Source organism: Nicotiana sylvestris, chromosome 6 (genome assembly GCF_000393655.2).
Source record: "Nicotiana sylvestris chromosome 6, ASM39365v2, whole genome shotgun sequence".
Classification (NCBI taxonomy): Eukaryota; Viridiplantae; Streptophyta; class Magnoliopsida; order Solanales; family Solanaceae; genus Nicotiana; species Nicotiana sylvestris.
Genome location: NC_091062.1, coordinates 91,419,801 through 91,438,067, shown reverse-complemented (window position 1 = coordinate 91,438,067; position 18,267 = coordinate 91,419,801). Strand labels below are relative to the sequence as shown.

Sequence of the window (18,267 nt, the reverse complement as noted above, 5' to 3'; positions counted from 1 at the left end):
CACCAGCAAATGCATCTACACCTTTCGAAATTGTAGTTTTACCACCTAAGGTGCATGCTCTGTTCGGAGTAAAGATATCCACGTCAATTCCGGTGGAGATGTCTGCCATAACACCATTCCATGCAAATGCCATACATTAGGACTACACAACCGACACAAGAAGAAAAGGGAAGGTCAAGTTTGGAGAAGCTGTTGCGGCACAGGGTATGACGAGAACCGGTAGGGTTTATACCCCGGAACATTTGGCTGAGTCAAGCAAGCAGGCCTCTGGTCGGCCAACCATCACTAAAACTGGGCTCAATGATCTCTGGAGAAAGATACAAGCCAAGGAATGCTCGGTCATTGATCAGCTAAACAAAACGCCGACACAAATTTCTATCCTAGCTTTGCTACAAAATTCCGATGCACACAAGAATGCCTTGTTAAGGGTGCTGAGCGAGGCATATGTACCAAGAAACATCACCGGAGGAGAGATGGCTAACATGGTAGGGCAGGTATTGGAAAGTCACAAGATAACTTTCCATGAAGATGAGCTTCCACCCAAAGGGTTGAGTCACAACAAGGTGTTGCACATCACCGTGCAATGCAAAGATTATTTTATCACCAGAATCCTGATTGATGGAGGGTCCAGCCTCAACATTTGTCTGTTGGTAACACTTAGGACATTAGGAAAGGGGATACATAATATCAAGGACAGGGCCATCAACGTCAAAGCTTTTGACGATTCCCAAAGGTCCATCATTGGGGAAATCAGCCTGTGTTTGCAAATGGGGCCTACTTGGTTCAATGTTGATTTTCAAGTGATAGACGTACCGGCATCTTACAATCTGCTACTGGGACGACCATGGATTCATGCCGCTGGGGCCGTCGCGTCGACACTGCATTAGGCAGTAAAATTTGAATGGAACCATCAAGAGGTAATCATTCACAGCGACGGAAGTAATCCTATATATAGTCGCCAGACCATTCCGCCAATCGAAGGAAGAAAGAATCTAGGAGGGGAAACTTACCATCACATAAAAAGGGTGAACGTTGTTGACAAAGATAAATGGTGGGATAACAAGATCGAGAGTATATTGAACTGGAGCGGATAAGAACCTGGCAAGGGACTTGGCAAGAACCTCTAAGGAATCGCTAAGCCTATCAAATTAAAAAAACATAGCACCACCTTCGGTCTGGGATATGAGTACACTTGGGAGGAATTCAACGACGGGTCACCACCATAGCGCGGTCCTTACTATCTGCTGGAGCAACCAATACCACATTTGGAGTAGACTTTCCAGCCAGCTGATGTTATTTATGGGTCAGAAGAAGAGGAAGCACTGGTAGCAGTGAGGAATTTGTTCTTAGAAGACGATGATATGGATTGTTGTGTTATTTTCGAGGAGGAGGGGGAGGAAGGCCCTTCCATACAGGCAGTAAGCAGAGGAGCATGCCTTAATAACTGGACCATCAAAACCACCAAGCCCGAAAAGCATCGGGGTAGCAAGGTTGAACAAGCATCATGCACTATCTTTTATTTTACTAGTTGACTTTCCTTTCGCATTTTAAAGTTTCGCAATAAGATCTTCAATGTTCAAAACAGTTATGGAATTTATCAAAGCATTTCGACTTTCCCTATAAATCTTACTCTTATTATTTTCTCTCATTACTTTACTTATACAACATTACTTATCTTGATGAACCAATGACTGTGACGTGCAACGAGACAACGCAACAAACGGATACAAATTCAGAGGAAGATGACATACCGGAAGAGATTGTTAAAGAAGTTGATGATTTTGAGAACAGACCTAAGTCCAACCTGGATGATACTAAGATTGTTAACCTGGGAGATGTAGAGAACGCCAAAGAAACACGAATCAGCGTTCATTTGTCACCGTCAGAAAGGGAAGAGTACACAGAATTTCTAAGGGAATATGAGGATGTATTCGCCTGGTCGTATGATGAATGACTGGTCTGAGTACATCTATTGTGGCTCACAAATTGCCAACCGATCCAATATGGCCGTCGGTAAAGGAAAAGCTCAAAAGGTTTAAGCCTGACATGAGTCTGAAAATCAAGGAGGAAGTCACTAAGCAAGTCAAAGCCAAGGTTCTCAGGGTAGTAGAATACCCAACATGGTTAGCCAACATTGTGCCAGTACCAAAGAAGGACGGGAAGGTCAGAGTCTGTGTCGACTACCAGGATCTCAACCGGGCCAGTCTGAAAGATGACTTCCCCTTGCCAAACATACACATCCTGATCGACAATTGCACCAAGCATGAGTTGCAGTCATTTGTAGATTGTTTTGCAGGGTATCATGAGATTTGGATGGATGAAGAAGATGCTAAGAAAACGGCTTTCATTACGCCGTAGGGGATGTACTGTTACAAGATGATGCCGTTCAGATTAAAGAATGCTGGGGCCACCTACATGAGGGCCATGACCACCATTTTCCACAATATTATACACAAGGAGATCGAAGTATAAGTAGACGATGTTATCATCAAGTCCAAGAAAGCCATTGATCACATGGAAGATTTGAGGGAGTTCTTCAACAGGCTGCGAAAGTACAACCTAAAACTGAATCCCGCAAAGTGTGCATTTGGGGTTCCTGCCAGAAAACTACTTGGGTTTATTGTGAGTCACCGAGGAATAGAATTGGATTCATCAAAAGTCAAAGCTATTCAAGAAATTCCACCGCCAAAGAACAAGAAAGACGTAATGAGTTTCTTAGGGAGACTCAACTACATAAGTCGGTTCATAGCACAATCTACTGTCATCTGTGAGCCAATCTTCAAGATGTTGAAGAAGGACACCGCTACCAAATGGACTGATGACTGCCAAAAGGCCTTCGACAGAATCAAGGAGTACCTGTCAACACCATCAGTTCTGGTCCCGCCTGAGCCAGGTAGACCTCTATTACTCTACCTTGCGATACTGGACGGAGCTTTCGGTTGCGTCCTAGGGCAACATAACGAGACGGGAAGGAAAGAGCAGGCCATCTATTGCCTTAGCAAGAAGTTCACCCCGTACGAGGCCCGATATCTCTGTTAGAACGCACTTGTTGTGCTCTGACTTGGGTAACTCAGAAGTTGAGGCATTACTTCTATGCCTATACTGCGTATCTCATATCAAGGATGGATCCTTTGAAGTACATCTTCCAGAAGCCCATGCCCACTGGAAAGCTAGCCAAGTGGCAAATCCTGTTGAGTGAATTTGACATTGTCTACGTAACTCAGAAAGTGATCAAAGGACAGGCACTAGTAGATCACCTTGCTAAAAATCCCGTGGACGGAGAGTACGAACCCCTAAAAACGTACTTTCCTGACGAAGAGGTATCACTCATAGGAGAGGATATTGCAGAAACCTATGACGGTTGGAGAATGTTTTTCGATGGAGCAGCAAATTTCAAAGGGGTCGGCATAGGAACAGTCCTAGTATCAAAAACCAGTCAGCATTATCCAATATCTGCCAAACTCAGGTTTCCTTGCACCAACAACATGGTCGAGTACGAAGCCTGCATCTTAGGGCTCAAGATGGCCATTGACATGAACATTCAAGAATTTCTAGTAATTAGGGATTAAGACTTGGTTATACTTCAGGTCCGAGAAGAATGGGCGACCAAGAACTCCAAAATATTCTCTTATCTGCATCATGTATAGGAGTTGAGAAAGAGGTTCACAAAGACAGAATTCCAGCATGTCCCCAGAGTCTAGAATGAATGCGCCGATGCACTAGATACCCTATCATCCATGATACAACACCCAGACAAGAACTTTATTGATCCCATTCTGATAAAGATCCATGATCAGCCAGCTTATTGTGCTCATGTTGAGGAAGAAGAAGATGGAAAGCCTTGGTTTCATGATATCAAGGAATATTTGACGAAAGGAGAATACCCAGGACTTGCAAAACCTACTCAGAAACGCACACTTCGGAGGTTGTTCAACAATTTCTTTCACAGCAGAGGTATCCTGTATAGGAGAACTCCTTATTTGGGATTACTAAGGTGTGTCGATGCGAAAGAAGCATCTAAACTGCAAAAGAAATCCATGCTGGCACCTGCGGTCCACATAGGAACGATTTTGTCTTAGCCATTAAGATACTCCGGATTGGTTACTTCTGGATGACTATGGAAACGGACTGCATCCAATATGTCCGAAAATGCCACCGCTGCCAGATACATGCAAACACGATCAAGGTACCCCTAATGAGCTTACTGCAACAAGCTCACCATGGTCGTTCACCGCATGGGGAATGGACGTTATTGGACCAATCGAACCTGCCGCATCCAACGGGCACATATTCATCCTAGTAGCAATCGACTATTTCACCAAATGGGTCGAAGCATCGTCTTACAAAGTAGTAACTAAGAAAGCCGTGACAGACTTTGTCCACAACCGCATTGTTTGCTGATTCGGGATTCCGGAGTTAATCATCACTGATAATGGCTCCAATCTCAATAGTGACTTGATGAAAGCTATGTGTGAAACCTTCAAGATCAAACACAAGAATTCTATAGCTTATAGGCCTCAGATGAATGGAGCCGTAGAAGCCGCCAATAATAATATCAAGAAGATATTGAGGAAAATGATAGAGAAGCATAAGCAGTGGCACGAGAAGCTATCATTTGCTTTATTGGGATATTGCACCACAGACCGCACATCAACCGGGGCAACCCCCTATATGCTAGTTTACGGTACAGAGGCTGTCATTCCCGCTGAAATAGAAATTCCCTCCCTAAGGATCATACAGGAAGCAGAGCTCGACGATGCAGAGTGGGTAAAGAGTTATTACAAGCAGCTGGCTCTTATCGATGGGAAAAGAATGAATGCAGTTTGCCATGGTCAGGTTTATCAGAACAGAATGTCCCGAGCCTTCAACAAAAGAGTCAAGCCAAGATAGTTCACACCGGAGAAGCTGGTGTTAAAGAAATTTTTTTCACATCAAGATGAAGCCAAAGGGAAATTCTCTCCCAACTGGTAGGGTCCGTACATGGTTCACCGGGTTCTAACAGGAGGAGCCATCATAGTTGCAGAAATGGACGAAGAAGTCTGGCCAAAGCCAATTAATTCAGATGCAGTCAAGTGTTACTATGTGTAATCTTTACGCCTTCCTATACGATGTAATTTGAACTATGCCTGACCTGATTCCCATTTAAGAGGGGATACGTAGGAAGCCCTATGGGTTCGGTCACAATTCAATAAAATTTCCATTTTCCCCGCTATTGGAAACTGGGGCAGAATTTTGAGGACCCTCAAAATTCCGAAGTTGATTTCAGCCAATCATCGCAAACAACAGTTAGAAATATCAACCCATTAAACTGGGGCAGAATTTTGAGGGGGACCCTCAAATTTCCGTAGCAAGAGAGGTTGCAATGTCCTGAACCATGTCACAGTTGTCGATTCATCTAAAAGGTGTTTCTTAATCATATACTTATATCGTATTTTTACAAAATCATGCATGTTTATTACTGAAATTACCTTGTTTAGAAACGCTACCCCAATGATACATACAGTCTCACCAGATCAAAGTCAAGTGGGTCAAGCAGAGCCAGTGGGGATACGAACTAACCTCCCCCTCTACAAAACTCATGATTTTTCTTTGGATGCAGGTACTTGAGTTGCAAAATCATCAAATATGACATACACTCATGAGACTCACACTATTCAGAAATACAGCTCTCAGAACTGTTGCACTTATTCGCAGTTGCTATCCGCACACAACAGTGTCCCCAGTAGGCACAATGTCCCCATCAGCCATAATATCGCAATCAGCTATCAGCTAAGAAAACTCTATGTCTTTCATTTCTTACATAAGGATACTATTCTGCCTTCCGAGGTTAAGCTCTACCTCCATCTACATTCTTGAATTGCATAAGGCTAGCATTCTGCTTTCCGAGACTAAGCATTGTCTCCATCTGCATTTCTTGCATTGCATAAGGCTACCATTCTGCCTTCTAAGACTAAGCACTGTCTCCATATGCATTTCCTGCATTGCATATGGCTACCATTCTGCCTTCCGAGACTAAGCACTATCTCCATCTGCATTTCCTGCATTGCATAAGGCTACCATTCTGCCTTCCGAAACTAAGCACAGTCTCCATCTGCATTTCCTGCATTGCATAAGGCTACCATTCTGCCTTCCGTGACTGCACTGTCCCCATCTACATTTCCTGCATTGCATAAGGCTACCATTCTGCCTTCCAAGGTTAAGCTCTATCTCCACTTGTATGGCTGAAAGATCGCCACCTTTACACTTGCATGGCTGAAAGATCGCCACCTTTACACTTGCATGGCTGAAAGATCGCCACCTTTACACTTGCATGGCTGAAAGATTGCCGCTTCATCTACACTTGCATGGCTGAAAGATTGTCGCTTCATCTACATTTGCATGGCTAAAAGATCGCCACCTACTGCATTGCATGGCTGAAAGATCATCACCTACTATATTGCATAGGCTGAAAGGTCGCCAAACACTACATTTCATGGGCTGAAAGATCGCCAAATTGTCCAAAGGCATCATTGTTCGTAGGCACCATTTTCATAGCCCGAGAACACCATGCCATGGCCTGAGGACTCCTTTAATCTTTTGCATATCATTATTCAAAGGCATCATAGTTCGGAGGCATCATTCTCATAGCCCGAGAGCATCATTTCATGGCCTGCAAATCCTTTATCATATGCTTCACGACCCAGGACGTCATGGTCTGAGGACGTCATCCTAACTGTCCAAAGACAACATTTATGGTCCAATGAGAATTTGCATCATGTTTAAATTTCCGCACGATATACGCTGGTATCACCCATTTGTAGGTAAACCGGTGAGCAACGACCATCTCGGCAGGAGCGATCCCGCTCCAGTTCCCGCAGCCCTATTAGACCTTATCCATTCAGCCCAACTCGAATATTTCGTCCGTTCTTGAAAGATCTTTATCGGCATACTCCGCCAACGGATCCTGAACTACATAAGGCCTGATTCCTATAAGACCAGGGATATGTAGGCAGCTCAGAAGTTAGGACACGACCAAACCTCTTCAAACCATTTCATTCGGTCAAAATTGGCCATCATATCTTTACCCGATAACTCTTTCATCCTTCCCGGGTAAAAAGGGGCAGCTGTTGATACCCAATTTTTCTTGTATTTTTATGTAAAAAATACCTTTCAAAATAGCATGTATATGCATATGTAAGTATGTCCCAAGGTTTTAATATTTTTTATCTTAATTTTTTAAGGATTTTTTAAATCAATTTATTGCCCTATTTAAGCAAGAAAAATCCAATAATTATTCCCAAAATTAGCATCATTTATTGGATTTTCATATTTACACTAAAATATAGCTAACATAATGTTTTGCATATTTTTTTACAAATTTATTTGTCATTTTTAAATCTAAATTGCATATAACTGCAATATTGGCCTCTTTTAAGATTTAATTGTATTTATATTTATAAAATTAACTTCAGTATTTTTAATGTGATAATTATGTATTATTAATCATTTTAGTTCTTTCAATTTATTTCTGGAAATCATTTACTATTTTCTTATAAAATAAATAAGGGAAAATGGCTATTTAAATGATAGCCCATTTGTATTTCAATTTTGGCCAGATTTGAACCCCTAACTGAACCCAATCTCAAACCCAATTACCCAGCCCAAATCCTAAATCTACCCAACCCACAACCCGTTTGAATAACCCGCCCGGATCCCCATTCAATCTAGGCCGTTGATTAAAATGATCAACGACCACCATCTAACCTTTCCTAAATTAATCCCGACCTACCCCCAAACCCTAGTCATTTGCACCTGTAGCTGCCTTCAAACTCCCTCCTCTCTCAGTTCTCTCTCAACTCCCCTCTCAAACCTTAGCTGCCTCCCTACGCTTCCACCCTAAAATCGTCGGAATCCATGGCTTCCAAGGCCATTGAAGCCCTATACCGGCCTCTTATAACTCCTACATGCCTGGTCACTATAGTTTCAAGACCTGACCATGAAGAAGCTTGGTCCAGACCTCGGATGCTATTAGTGCTATGGCTATCTCCGGCCATTTTCGACCTTGTTCCGGCTAGCTATGGTTATTAGAGCTTGATCTCGACCTCTCCTGCTTAGATCGATGATTTCCAAGCCTCTCTCACCCTCTGGGTTTCTTCTGAAACCCTAACCTTCGAGGTTTTTCTGATTCTTTTAGATTCATTGTAGATCTGTGCTTACCCTAAGCTTTCAAACGTTTTCTCAAAGTTTCTTTCAAAACTCTGCTTTCAAAACTTTTATCTTTTCCGATCTAGGGTTTTTTGTTGAGTTGTTTAGAAGTTTCTCTGATCTTTAGCTACAGTTTTTCTTATGTTAGTCCCTACTGTTTCTACTATGTTCTTCTACTGGACTACGCATACTAAGAGTCTTAGTTCCCTTTTTGGGATTTCTAAACTTATTTCATTAGTATTGCTGCCTGATTAACTCGTCCTTTCATCTCTATGCTCGATTGATGGTAAAACCCTAAAATTTGGGGGTTCATCCGAGTTTTGAGACCCTTGGCTATGTGATTTATTTGCTCTTCATCTTTGAACTTGTTTGATTTCAGAATACCTAACTCTTTTGGACCTATTTCGAGTTTTCTAAATTTGTTAACTGAGTCTTGAAATCTCTATTTCTTTAAGTGATTCTGATTTTCTACTAAAACTCTTCTAAGGTCTTTCTATTGGACCCTCTACATGTTATTTGATACTCTCTCTCTTGCTGAGTTACTACGTGACTATCATGCTCCTATAGTTCACTGATTTTGCAATTGCATGATACCTTTCTTTGTCCTAAATTCAGCCTCGCATGTATGATACTTGTGTACTCTTTATATGTGCTGAACTTCCCTTCTAAAGACTTTCAAATTTTGATTAGTTTCAGACTTCCTTCTGTAGATGTTTGATTGATTCCTTTCCTTATTTGCTGATTTCCCTGTGACTCGATTTAAGTTAAAAGTTTTCCTTAGCTTTTCTGACCTGATTCATTTATGGACCAATACTTACATAATCCCTGACCCCTTGATTTACTGCATACTGGGGATCTTTACCGTATTTGTTTTAGCCATGTATTTCAAAAGTCTTCCCTTAATTAAAACTCTTATGTATTTACCCCTAATTGCCTGCTTTGCACAAGATGTTCATTTGATTTCTTTCCTTATATAGTTTTACTGTTTCAATCTGAATTCCTTAATTAAAGGAAGTCTTGTATTGATTAATTTTTAACTGATAACCAGTTCCTTAATTCTTTCCTTACCTTATTTCTGTCTGTTTTTCACACTATAAATATCGACTCTTTCATTGACACAAAGATCACCAATCCATCACTCGTAGTCTTTCTGAACTTATACTTACACTCAATGTATTCTCTCTTGTTTCTTGAACTGTGGCCTGTTTACAAGACCTACTGCCTGCTTTTCTCTATTTACTTCTTTGAAACTGGTATGTCTTGATTTAAGATTTCAACTTCCCAACAATATGTTTATTTATTACTTTTTGTATCCCTGTCTACTTACTGCTTCTGTATAGTTCAACACTTGTTCTAGCATATTGATTTCTTTCTGCCTGCTCTATTATGAATCCCAAACCCCTGCCCCCCTATGTGTTTAAGCTATGGTTTGAGGCATGGCAATACTGCAAGTTATTGTCCATGAATCAAACTCGATCCCTTTGGATCCTAGCCTCTAAATAGTGTGTTCTGGCAGGTTTGAGAGTATGTTAGCATTCTCCATTGCTGAGCATGCTTGAAGCCTGTCCTTGCCTAAGCAATATGCTTTTTATAATCTCCCTATTCCCTATCCCCCTATGTGTACTTATTTTTATCTGTTTCCCTCTCCTTTTCCCCTTTCAAAATTCTATTTCTGCACTTGCACCCTCTCTTAGTCTTTAAGTTCTACCCCCTCCCCCCTCTTGTGAGCCTTGCCTTGGGACCCTTTGAGCTCCCTCTGAACTTGGACACTTGAGGGCTGGCCCTTCCACACTCCACTTGTCCTAATATGATAATACATTTGGGTGTGAGCATTGCCCGAAGTCCCATTGAGGCTCTTAGGGAACTTTGACACATTCAAATGGGAGAAAGGCTTTGGATCATGATCTCTTTGAGTTGGTTTACCTCATATTTCAGACATGAAGTATGAATCAGGCTCTCCTTTTGTTGTACTTTTATATTTTCTGATGTTTTTCCGGGTTGTAATAATATGTAATAAGCTCTTGGGGGTGGCTAGTGAAAAGGACGGGTAACTATGTATGCAAAGGGTAGATACCATGCCTATAGTTCATTCTGAATTCTGCATTCTCACATAGATACCATGTCTATAGGTGTTTTGAATTCTGCACATTCATATAGAAAGCATGCCTATAGGGGATTCAGAATGTCCATTTTCACATAGAAATCATGATCATAGGATTACTGCATTCGTATAGATATTATGCTCATAGGTTTTAAATAAATGCTACATCTAGATATCATGCTCATAGGTTTTTCTGCCAGTTAGATGCCATGTTAAAACTAGTCTTATGCATTTAGATATCATGTATAAGGCTTCTGCATTTTTACCATGTCTACAAAAGGATTAAAATCAACTGCGCATAGAAAGCATGTCTATAGGAAATCCTAATCGAATCTGAATCGCTTCATTCACGTATAGAGCTAAAACCAGTAATAATAAGTACCATTAGTTGCAGAACTTATAATCTTCGTTAAAACTTGCATTTTCTTTTTGACTACCGTATTCAGTTTATTTTTTAGACCTTGTTATTTCATTGCTTTCTGAATTCAGTAGATGCCATGCCCATAGGATCCTTGTCCAACACTTAGGCAAGCCTTAGGGTAAAGTTATTAAGTGAATCTGTTCTATTAACTACAACCAGCAGGCAGGCCTGATTCGGGCTTCTTATCTGAATTATGTAATAAATCAGTCTGCCTCAACCTTTAAGTCCTCTCATGTTAGTATTTAATCAGGCCCTAAACAGTATGTGTAAGTCATGCTAATTACGTGCTTCTTTGTTTAAAGAAGGTATATCTAAGCCTTTTTTGCTTATTATGTGCTTTCACCCAATTTGTTCTACATGTTCTGTGTGTCGCCTTAGAATTTTGCCTTCGAAACTACAAATAAGCCTAATACCCCTCCCCTTTAGGATTAGTAGTCCTAAATGCCTCTGGGACTGATAGGATTGGGATGGGTAATAGCATGCAATAAGTAAAACGAGACCATTCCGCGCTTTAATACCTTAACGGGGTGGGAAGGGTAGATATGGATATGATGACCACGCGATAATGTCACGTGTAGCCCCTCATTGAGGAGTGATTACCGGGCGTTGTGTAGGGTGATCCATATTATTAATAAACCTAGGACCCCCTTTCTCCTTGTTTCTTTATTTCTTCAAAAGATTTCAAACTATGTCTGTAAGGAAAATCAGCTTTCTTTTAGTTCTTTCCAACTTTGTTTATTTGTCAACCATTATGTGAAAATTCCCTCTTATTTGAAGTTTCATTTGCTTAAATGTTATTTGCACCTAAAGTCACAACAATAGTCTGGTCGGGAACCATACTAGTGGATTCTGAGGGGTGCCTAACACCTTCCCTTTGGGATAATTTCAAGCCCTTATCCAATCTCTGGTTACTCAAATCAAAACCCTCTTGGTGTCCTAATGCACCTTAATCATTAGGTGGTAACTCTTCAATTCAAACACAAATTCCCAAAAGGGAATGAGTTGCCCTCCCAAATGTCACAAACCCGATTTTGCGAGAAAAAGGGGGCGCGACAACGTGTAGCCCCTCATTGAGGAGTGATTACCGAGCATTGCATGGGGTGATTACCGATGTTTAAACTTTACTTTCTCTATATATGCAATTTGTTCAAGTCTTTTCCATTTGTCTCATTACTTGAGTCATACAATTTCCAAAACATGACTTTATTTGCAAGTACGTATTTAAACTATTTATTTGTTAAAAGGACTAATTCATAAGTATAAGTTCGGCCGGGACCCATCGTTGTGGACCGCGAGGGGTGCCTAACACCTTCCCCTCAAGGTTATTTCGAGACCTTACCCTAAAATCTCTGGTAATGCAACCTAGTCTAAGAGTTAATCGCTCTAGGTGCCCTAACACACCATAATCCGTTAGGTGACGACTCTTCAAATACCCAAATCCCAAAAGGAAATGAGTTATTACCCCCCACGAATATCGGAACCCGAACTTCTCTCTCCGCGGAGGGAAAAAAGGGGGCGCGACACTGCTCTATCATGGCAATGAGACAGAATGCTTGCTATCGCTCTTTCAGGCACACATCTTCGAATCACACCATCTGCACACAGTTTAAACAAGAAAGGGTCATTCAAAAAATAACTTTTTGCCTCACCTAGAAGCTTTAGTCTTTGATCACGAGTGAGGTCACGAGGCAACCATCCAGTAACCAAAAATTTGGCTACATCAACATACCAAGGTGGCCTTTTGAAGACTGCAGCAATGGAGAAAATTTGCTCATCAGGGAACTCTTCCCTTGTTTCAACTATTTCAACCAGTGGTTTCTCAAGTCGAGATAGATGATCTGCGACTTGATTTTCTGTGCCCTTCCTATATTTTATCTCCAAGTAAAACTCTTGGAGCAACAACACCCGTCACATCAGACACAACTTGGAATCCTTCTTACTCAACAGATATTACAACGTTGAGTGATCAATGTGTGTCACACCTCCTTTTTACACCCCGACAGGGTATATGGGAGTTTTTCCAATTAAAGTGACATTATTCAAAATGAGATTATTTAATTTATTAAAGTCACCACTTGGGATAGTTTATTTGGTGTCCCAAGTCACCGGTTTATTTTAAATTCCCAAATCGAGGAAATTTCGACTTTATTTTAAGAGTCTGCGAACCAGAAATTCTAAGTGAGGAATTCTGTTAACTAGCGAGAAGGTGTCAGGCATTCCCGACTTCCGTGGTTCTAGAACGGTCGCTTAAACCATTAATATTGGCCTATTATCTGATTTATTACATGTTTTAAACCTATTGTGCATTTTTAGCTTTATAACTGCTTTTAAATTAATTATTGTTACATATTACGAATTATGTCATGGGAACCGTACCCACAATCTATAACATGTTTAATTTTAAAAGATTAAATTGCGGCCAGGTCACATAAATGTACCCCTGAATTTTAGTAATTAAGCGTCACAACTACGTCACAGGAACCGTACCCACAGCTATGACAATTATTTAATTAATGCGCCTAAAGCAAACTACGAAAGTGCGAGGCATTTTATATACTAATTTTATTTATGTGAGGGCCATAGGTTATGGATTTTATTTGAGTATGGCGCACCTCGACTTATTTTCTAAAAGGATTAGCTCTTGATTTAATTTTGTGAGGGCCATGTATTATAAGCTTTAAGCATGACATACCTCAAATTATTTTAAGAAAAGGGTTATGCATTTTAAAGGCAAGCTAAGGTGCTCCTATTTTAATCTAATTTAAAACTAATTATCACAACCACGTCACGAGAGTCGTACCCGTAGTTGTAATAATTTAATTGCGTGCCTAAAGTAAAACTACGGAACATTCAAAGAGGTTTTCTATACTAAAAGGTATTAGCTTGAGGGCCATGGATTATGGAGTTTGATTGCAAATGGATCACCTCAAATCGTTTTTTTTTTTAAAAAAGTACCCAATTTTCTAATAATTCACTGGTAAAGAAGCATTCATCAAATTCACGCCTAAAGGCAGACTATACATGTTCCCAAAAATTCGACTACTAATTTGTAATTCAAGATTACAGGTGAGGGTCCAAATTGTGAGACTAATAATAAGATTAATAGTGGGGGTGGGCGTCTTTGTTTTTGAACATTGAGAGAAGCATCATAATTGGTCATACTCAAGTTAATTGATCATAACTCAAAGAAAACTAAACACGATTAGCTTTGAAACCAAGTGTGCGAATTTAGCAGATAAGAGAATCAATCATCTTAATTACGAGCATATGGGACAGGGATACAATTCCATTTCTAAAAGAAGGATCAGGCCATCAACAATTGCTAGAATTCTTTATTGGGCTGATGATTGGCCTCAACTAAGCCCAATACAATTGAATCAAAGCTTCTTAATAAAAATGATCAGATTTGTAGTAATTATCTAGTATAGCAAATAACAGAACACAAAATCATTGACACTTAAAACTTCAAAAAAAAGCAACTAGAGTCTGACATTTACAAATTTGGCCATTTTTTCAAATACAGCTCTTGATAATTAAAGCCTTCCAATGTACACAAAGTAATTTGCCGTAATGAATTATACTGTTTGATTTAATCTTCAGCTCCAAACCTTTTTAGCGACTTCGAACCCCTTCTTTTAGCATTAGAGCTTACCAATCTAACCAATTAGTGGTCAGATTTGCAAGCTTCAGCTAATAACCAATAATAAACAACTTAACACACATTCACAAAGCTCCAAATAAAGAAGAATATGGTAGAACTCATATGCATCCTACAGCTAATTCTGCTTGACCTTTAAAAACATTTTCAAACTTAAAAATATATATAAAAAAAGGGACATTTAGTAACTGATGCCTTGATGCTATTCATGGCTAATATGAAGTTTTCTGGAAAAAAAAAGAAAGGGAAGAGAAGAAGGCAGCATAAGTAGCATGTTTCCTTTGACTGAAGATGTCCCTAGACCATTTTCAACATCCCCATACTTCAAACAATACACAAGCTAACCAGAATAACAGAATGCAAAAAATAAAACAGATTTAAAACTTTGAAACAGGATGGAGTCCCAAAATCATTACAAGGATGCACAATTTAACTTCATTCGTACTCAATGTTCAAGGAAATCAGCCTTTCATTCAAAACCAAGCTCAAACTAAAGCATACAAAGTTCAGAAAAAAATACCAAGAAGAAAGGGGGGAAAATCAACTTAAAGAAATAATGAAATCTACAGTAGCTCAGCTCAACAACCAGTCATAAAACCAAAACTCAAAGCCTTGTTCCAACCTCTGAAAAATTCCCAGCAAGACCCCAAAAATAGCAAGAAACTCGAAAGTTTTCTTCAGAATATTTTTGGAAAAGAGCTGGTTTCAGCCGTTTATTTTTTTTTCACCCTTTTTTCTGTGCCCTAATGATTGCAAGAAGATCATTTTATAGAGGATATTTTAGGGCAGCATGCTTGTTTTATTTCACTCAAATACACCTGTTAACTTTTGATTTAAAACAACTACACCCCTGCCCCAAAGAATATTCCTTTTCTAATAGAATCTTTGTCAGCTTTCTAGAAGCTTCCTTAAACCTTATCTAACTTCAAACCCCAACAACCCCTTTTTCACTTTTTAATGTTCTATTGGTTCAGACCCAGTCGTACTGGACCTCTGGGTCACTTAAAACCACAAGTCTAATTTTACTTGGGCTTGAGCACTAAAGACCCAAATCCAAACCCAAACGGAATCAATTTAAAGAAGGTTTAAACAAACAGGCTTGAACTAAAACGAGAAAACAAAATTTTTCTAAAACAAAGTACTCGAGAATAAAATTAACAAAATGTAATTAATCTAATTAAAGAGTTATTAACACCGATGAATCAATCATGAATCAAACCAAACAAATTTGGACAAAAATATTGTTAACACATAAAAGGTTATGAAAGCAGGGGAAGAAGTATACCAATTAGACTGCTAAGAACTTCAGCCACTTGAGAAAAGGTAAGAGGATCCACTAGTACTCCGATGAATCCACGCAACTCAGCCAAATAGTGAGAATTACAACACGAATATTAGCCAAACTTTTGTTCATGGCTAATAATTCATGCAGCAATTTCCACTACATGCCTAGGACAAAACGAGACAGATGATTGGAGAACTTGAATCATTTAAAACTATTTTTCCCAAAAATTGGCCAAATCCATGAGACAAAGTGTTCTTGACATCAAACGTAGTTATTTTGTTGAAGAAACTGGGGAATTCACAGGGCTTTGCTATGAATTGAGGGTTTAATCTGAAAAAATTTGGGCAAAAAGAGAAAAGTTTGGATTTTTATTTTTTGGATCTACAATTCGGAAGGATTGAGTGATCTTTTGGGGAAATCAATGGCAGGATATGAATGAGGGTATGATGGAGATTGGCTGGTTGAAATTTGAAGGGATTTGGAGGTGCTCCGTCGCCGTGAGACAATTTCCGGGTGGCGGAGATACGGTGGAGGCGGGCAGCGATTTCAGAGAAGGGAAACCTAGGTTTTGGTTTAAGGGACTAATTAAATTAATGAAGGTAAATGGAGGGGGGAATTTGGTCGTTTAAAGGGTTGGGATAAATGAAACGACGTAATTTCGTCACAAAACTACGTCGTTTTTGGAGTGAGGGGGTTGACCGGGTTTGCAAGGATTGGGTCTGGGTCAAGGGGAGTTTTGGACGGGTTTTGGGCATTAAAATGGCCCAAACTTAAATTAAAATCCCTCTTCTTCAATTAACCTCTTTTATTCCCTTTATTTTCTTTTTATCTCTTTTTTTTCTTTTTCTTCTTTATTAAAAATCCTAATAATTAAAAATCCTAAAGTATCTAAAATATGAAGTTAAAATAATTAACTAATTATAAAAATTATAAACATCACTTAATTCTAAACTAAAAGAGAAAAAATCAATAAACTAAAAATTAAAGGGCAAAAATATATAAAAATGAGCTATTTTTTGTGATTTTCAAATTTCTATAAAACAAATAATCATTGATTAATTCTAAAAATGCAAAAACAAAATCTTAAATGCAATGCATGATATTTTTTGGTATTTTTTCATGATTTAAATAAAAATTAAACATGCACAGAGATTCAAATAATTAAAAAAAAATCTAGAAAAATTCCTAAAAATGGCAAATAATTAATAGAAAAATCTGTTTTCTTGGGATTTTGTAGGAGTAATTCATATAGGGCAAAAATCATATGCTCACAACTGCCCCTCTTTGCTCGGAAACATGAAGGATTTTCGGGCAAAGACAAAATGAGCAAACTATGAGGGATTTTTGCCCGTTTGAAACTCCATGAGAAGCATCTTTTGAAAAAACCTGACCGAACCTTGCTAGAAAGGAATCAGGTCAGTGTAGTTCTGGAAGTTTTGGTAGCTGGGACTACCGAGAAACTGTGATTTCACTGTTGTTGCTGTTGTTTCTGCTTGTTGAGCTCCTTATTACACCAAAATGAAAGATAAGAAGCTAAGCTAGCTAAGCCTATCAACTACGAGTTACAATATTCCTATCTATAAACCTTCTACAGCTTGATCTTGAGTCTTGGATGGTTCTTCCTGCAGACTCTGATCTGAATCTCGACGCTCGCTAGTTGAAACTGCTGGTTCATTCTTCTTTAGCTTTTGAGATCAAGGCAGGACATGCGAAGCTTGTGACTTTAATCAAATTTTGAGTAGTCCGCATCTTTTCGCCGCTTCTGCACTTAGAGTTCAACTTCTTTTCTTTTATTTGGGTTGAGACTTCTTCTTTTGGTCATCTCAAACCCCGTGCCTCATGGCGAACAACCTGTCCAGACACCAAAGCAAACAAACGAACGAAATTTTCTTCCCCAGTTTTCACTAGGAAAATTTTGTGAGTTATTGTAACAAAATTTAAACTATTTCTTTATTAAAAGCAATAAAATAAGGATTGTGTATCCTTAGGAAAAAGAGATTAGGGAGTGGAGCCCTATATCTATACTAAAAATCAACTAGGAGTGGAGATCATATGTTGGAAAAGCGACTAGAGAGTGGAGACCCTATGTCTAAAAATGAAATCAACTAGGGAGCGAAGACCCTATGTTGGAAAAACGACTAGGGAATGGAGACCCTATGTCTAAAATAAACTCAACTAAGGAGTGGAGACCCTATGTTGGAAAGGCGACTAGGGAGTGAAGCCCCTATGTCTAAAATAAAAATCAACTAGGGAGTGAAGACCCTATGTTGGAAAAGCAACTAGGGAATGGAGACCCTATGTATAAAATAAACTCAACTAGGGAGTGGAGAACCTATGTTGGAAAGGCGACTAGGGAGTGGAGACCCTATGTCTAAAATAAAAATAAACTAGGGAGTGGAGACACTATGTTGGAAAAACTACTAGGGAGTAGAGACCCTATAAACTTAACTAGGGAGTGGAGACCCTATGTTGGAAAAGCGACTAGGGATTGGAGACCCTATGTTGGAAAAACGACTAGGGAGTGGAGACCCTATGTCAAGAATAAAATCAACTAGGGAGTGGAGACCCTATGTCTAAAATAAAATCAACTAGGGAGTGGAGACCCTATGTCTAAAATA

At 39.4% G+C, this 18,267-nt stretch overlaps 1 protein-coding gene across 1 annotated transcript; it reads left to right on the top strand.

Moving 5' to 3' along the window:
- The first annotated feature begins 473 nt into the window (after positions 1-473).
- Positions 474-887, top strand: LOC138870932 (uncharacterized). The gene has a single exon (XM_070148775.1). It carries the CDS (start codon positions 474-476, stop codon positions 885-887), a length of 414 nt encoding a protein of 137 aa, XP_070004876.1.
- The last annotated feature ends 17,380 nt before the right edge of the window (positions 888-18,267 follow it).

Coding starts and splice junctions, on each gene's coding strand:
- LOC138870932 (XM_070148775.1), top strand. CDS start 474: ATGGCTAACATGGTAGGGCAGGTATTGGAAAGTCACAAGATAACTTTC.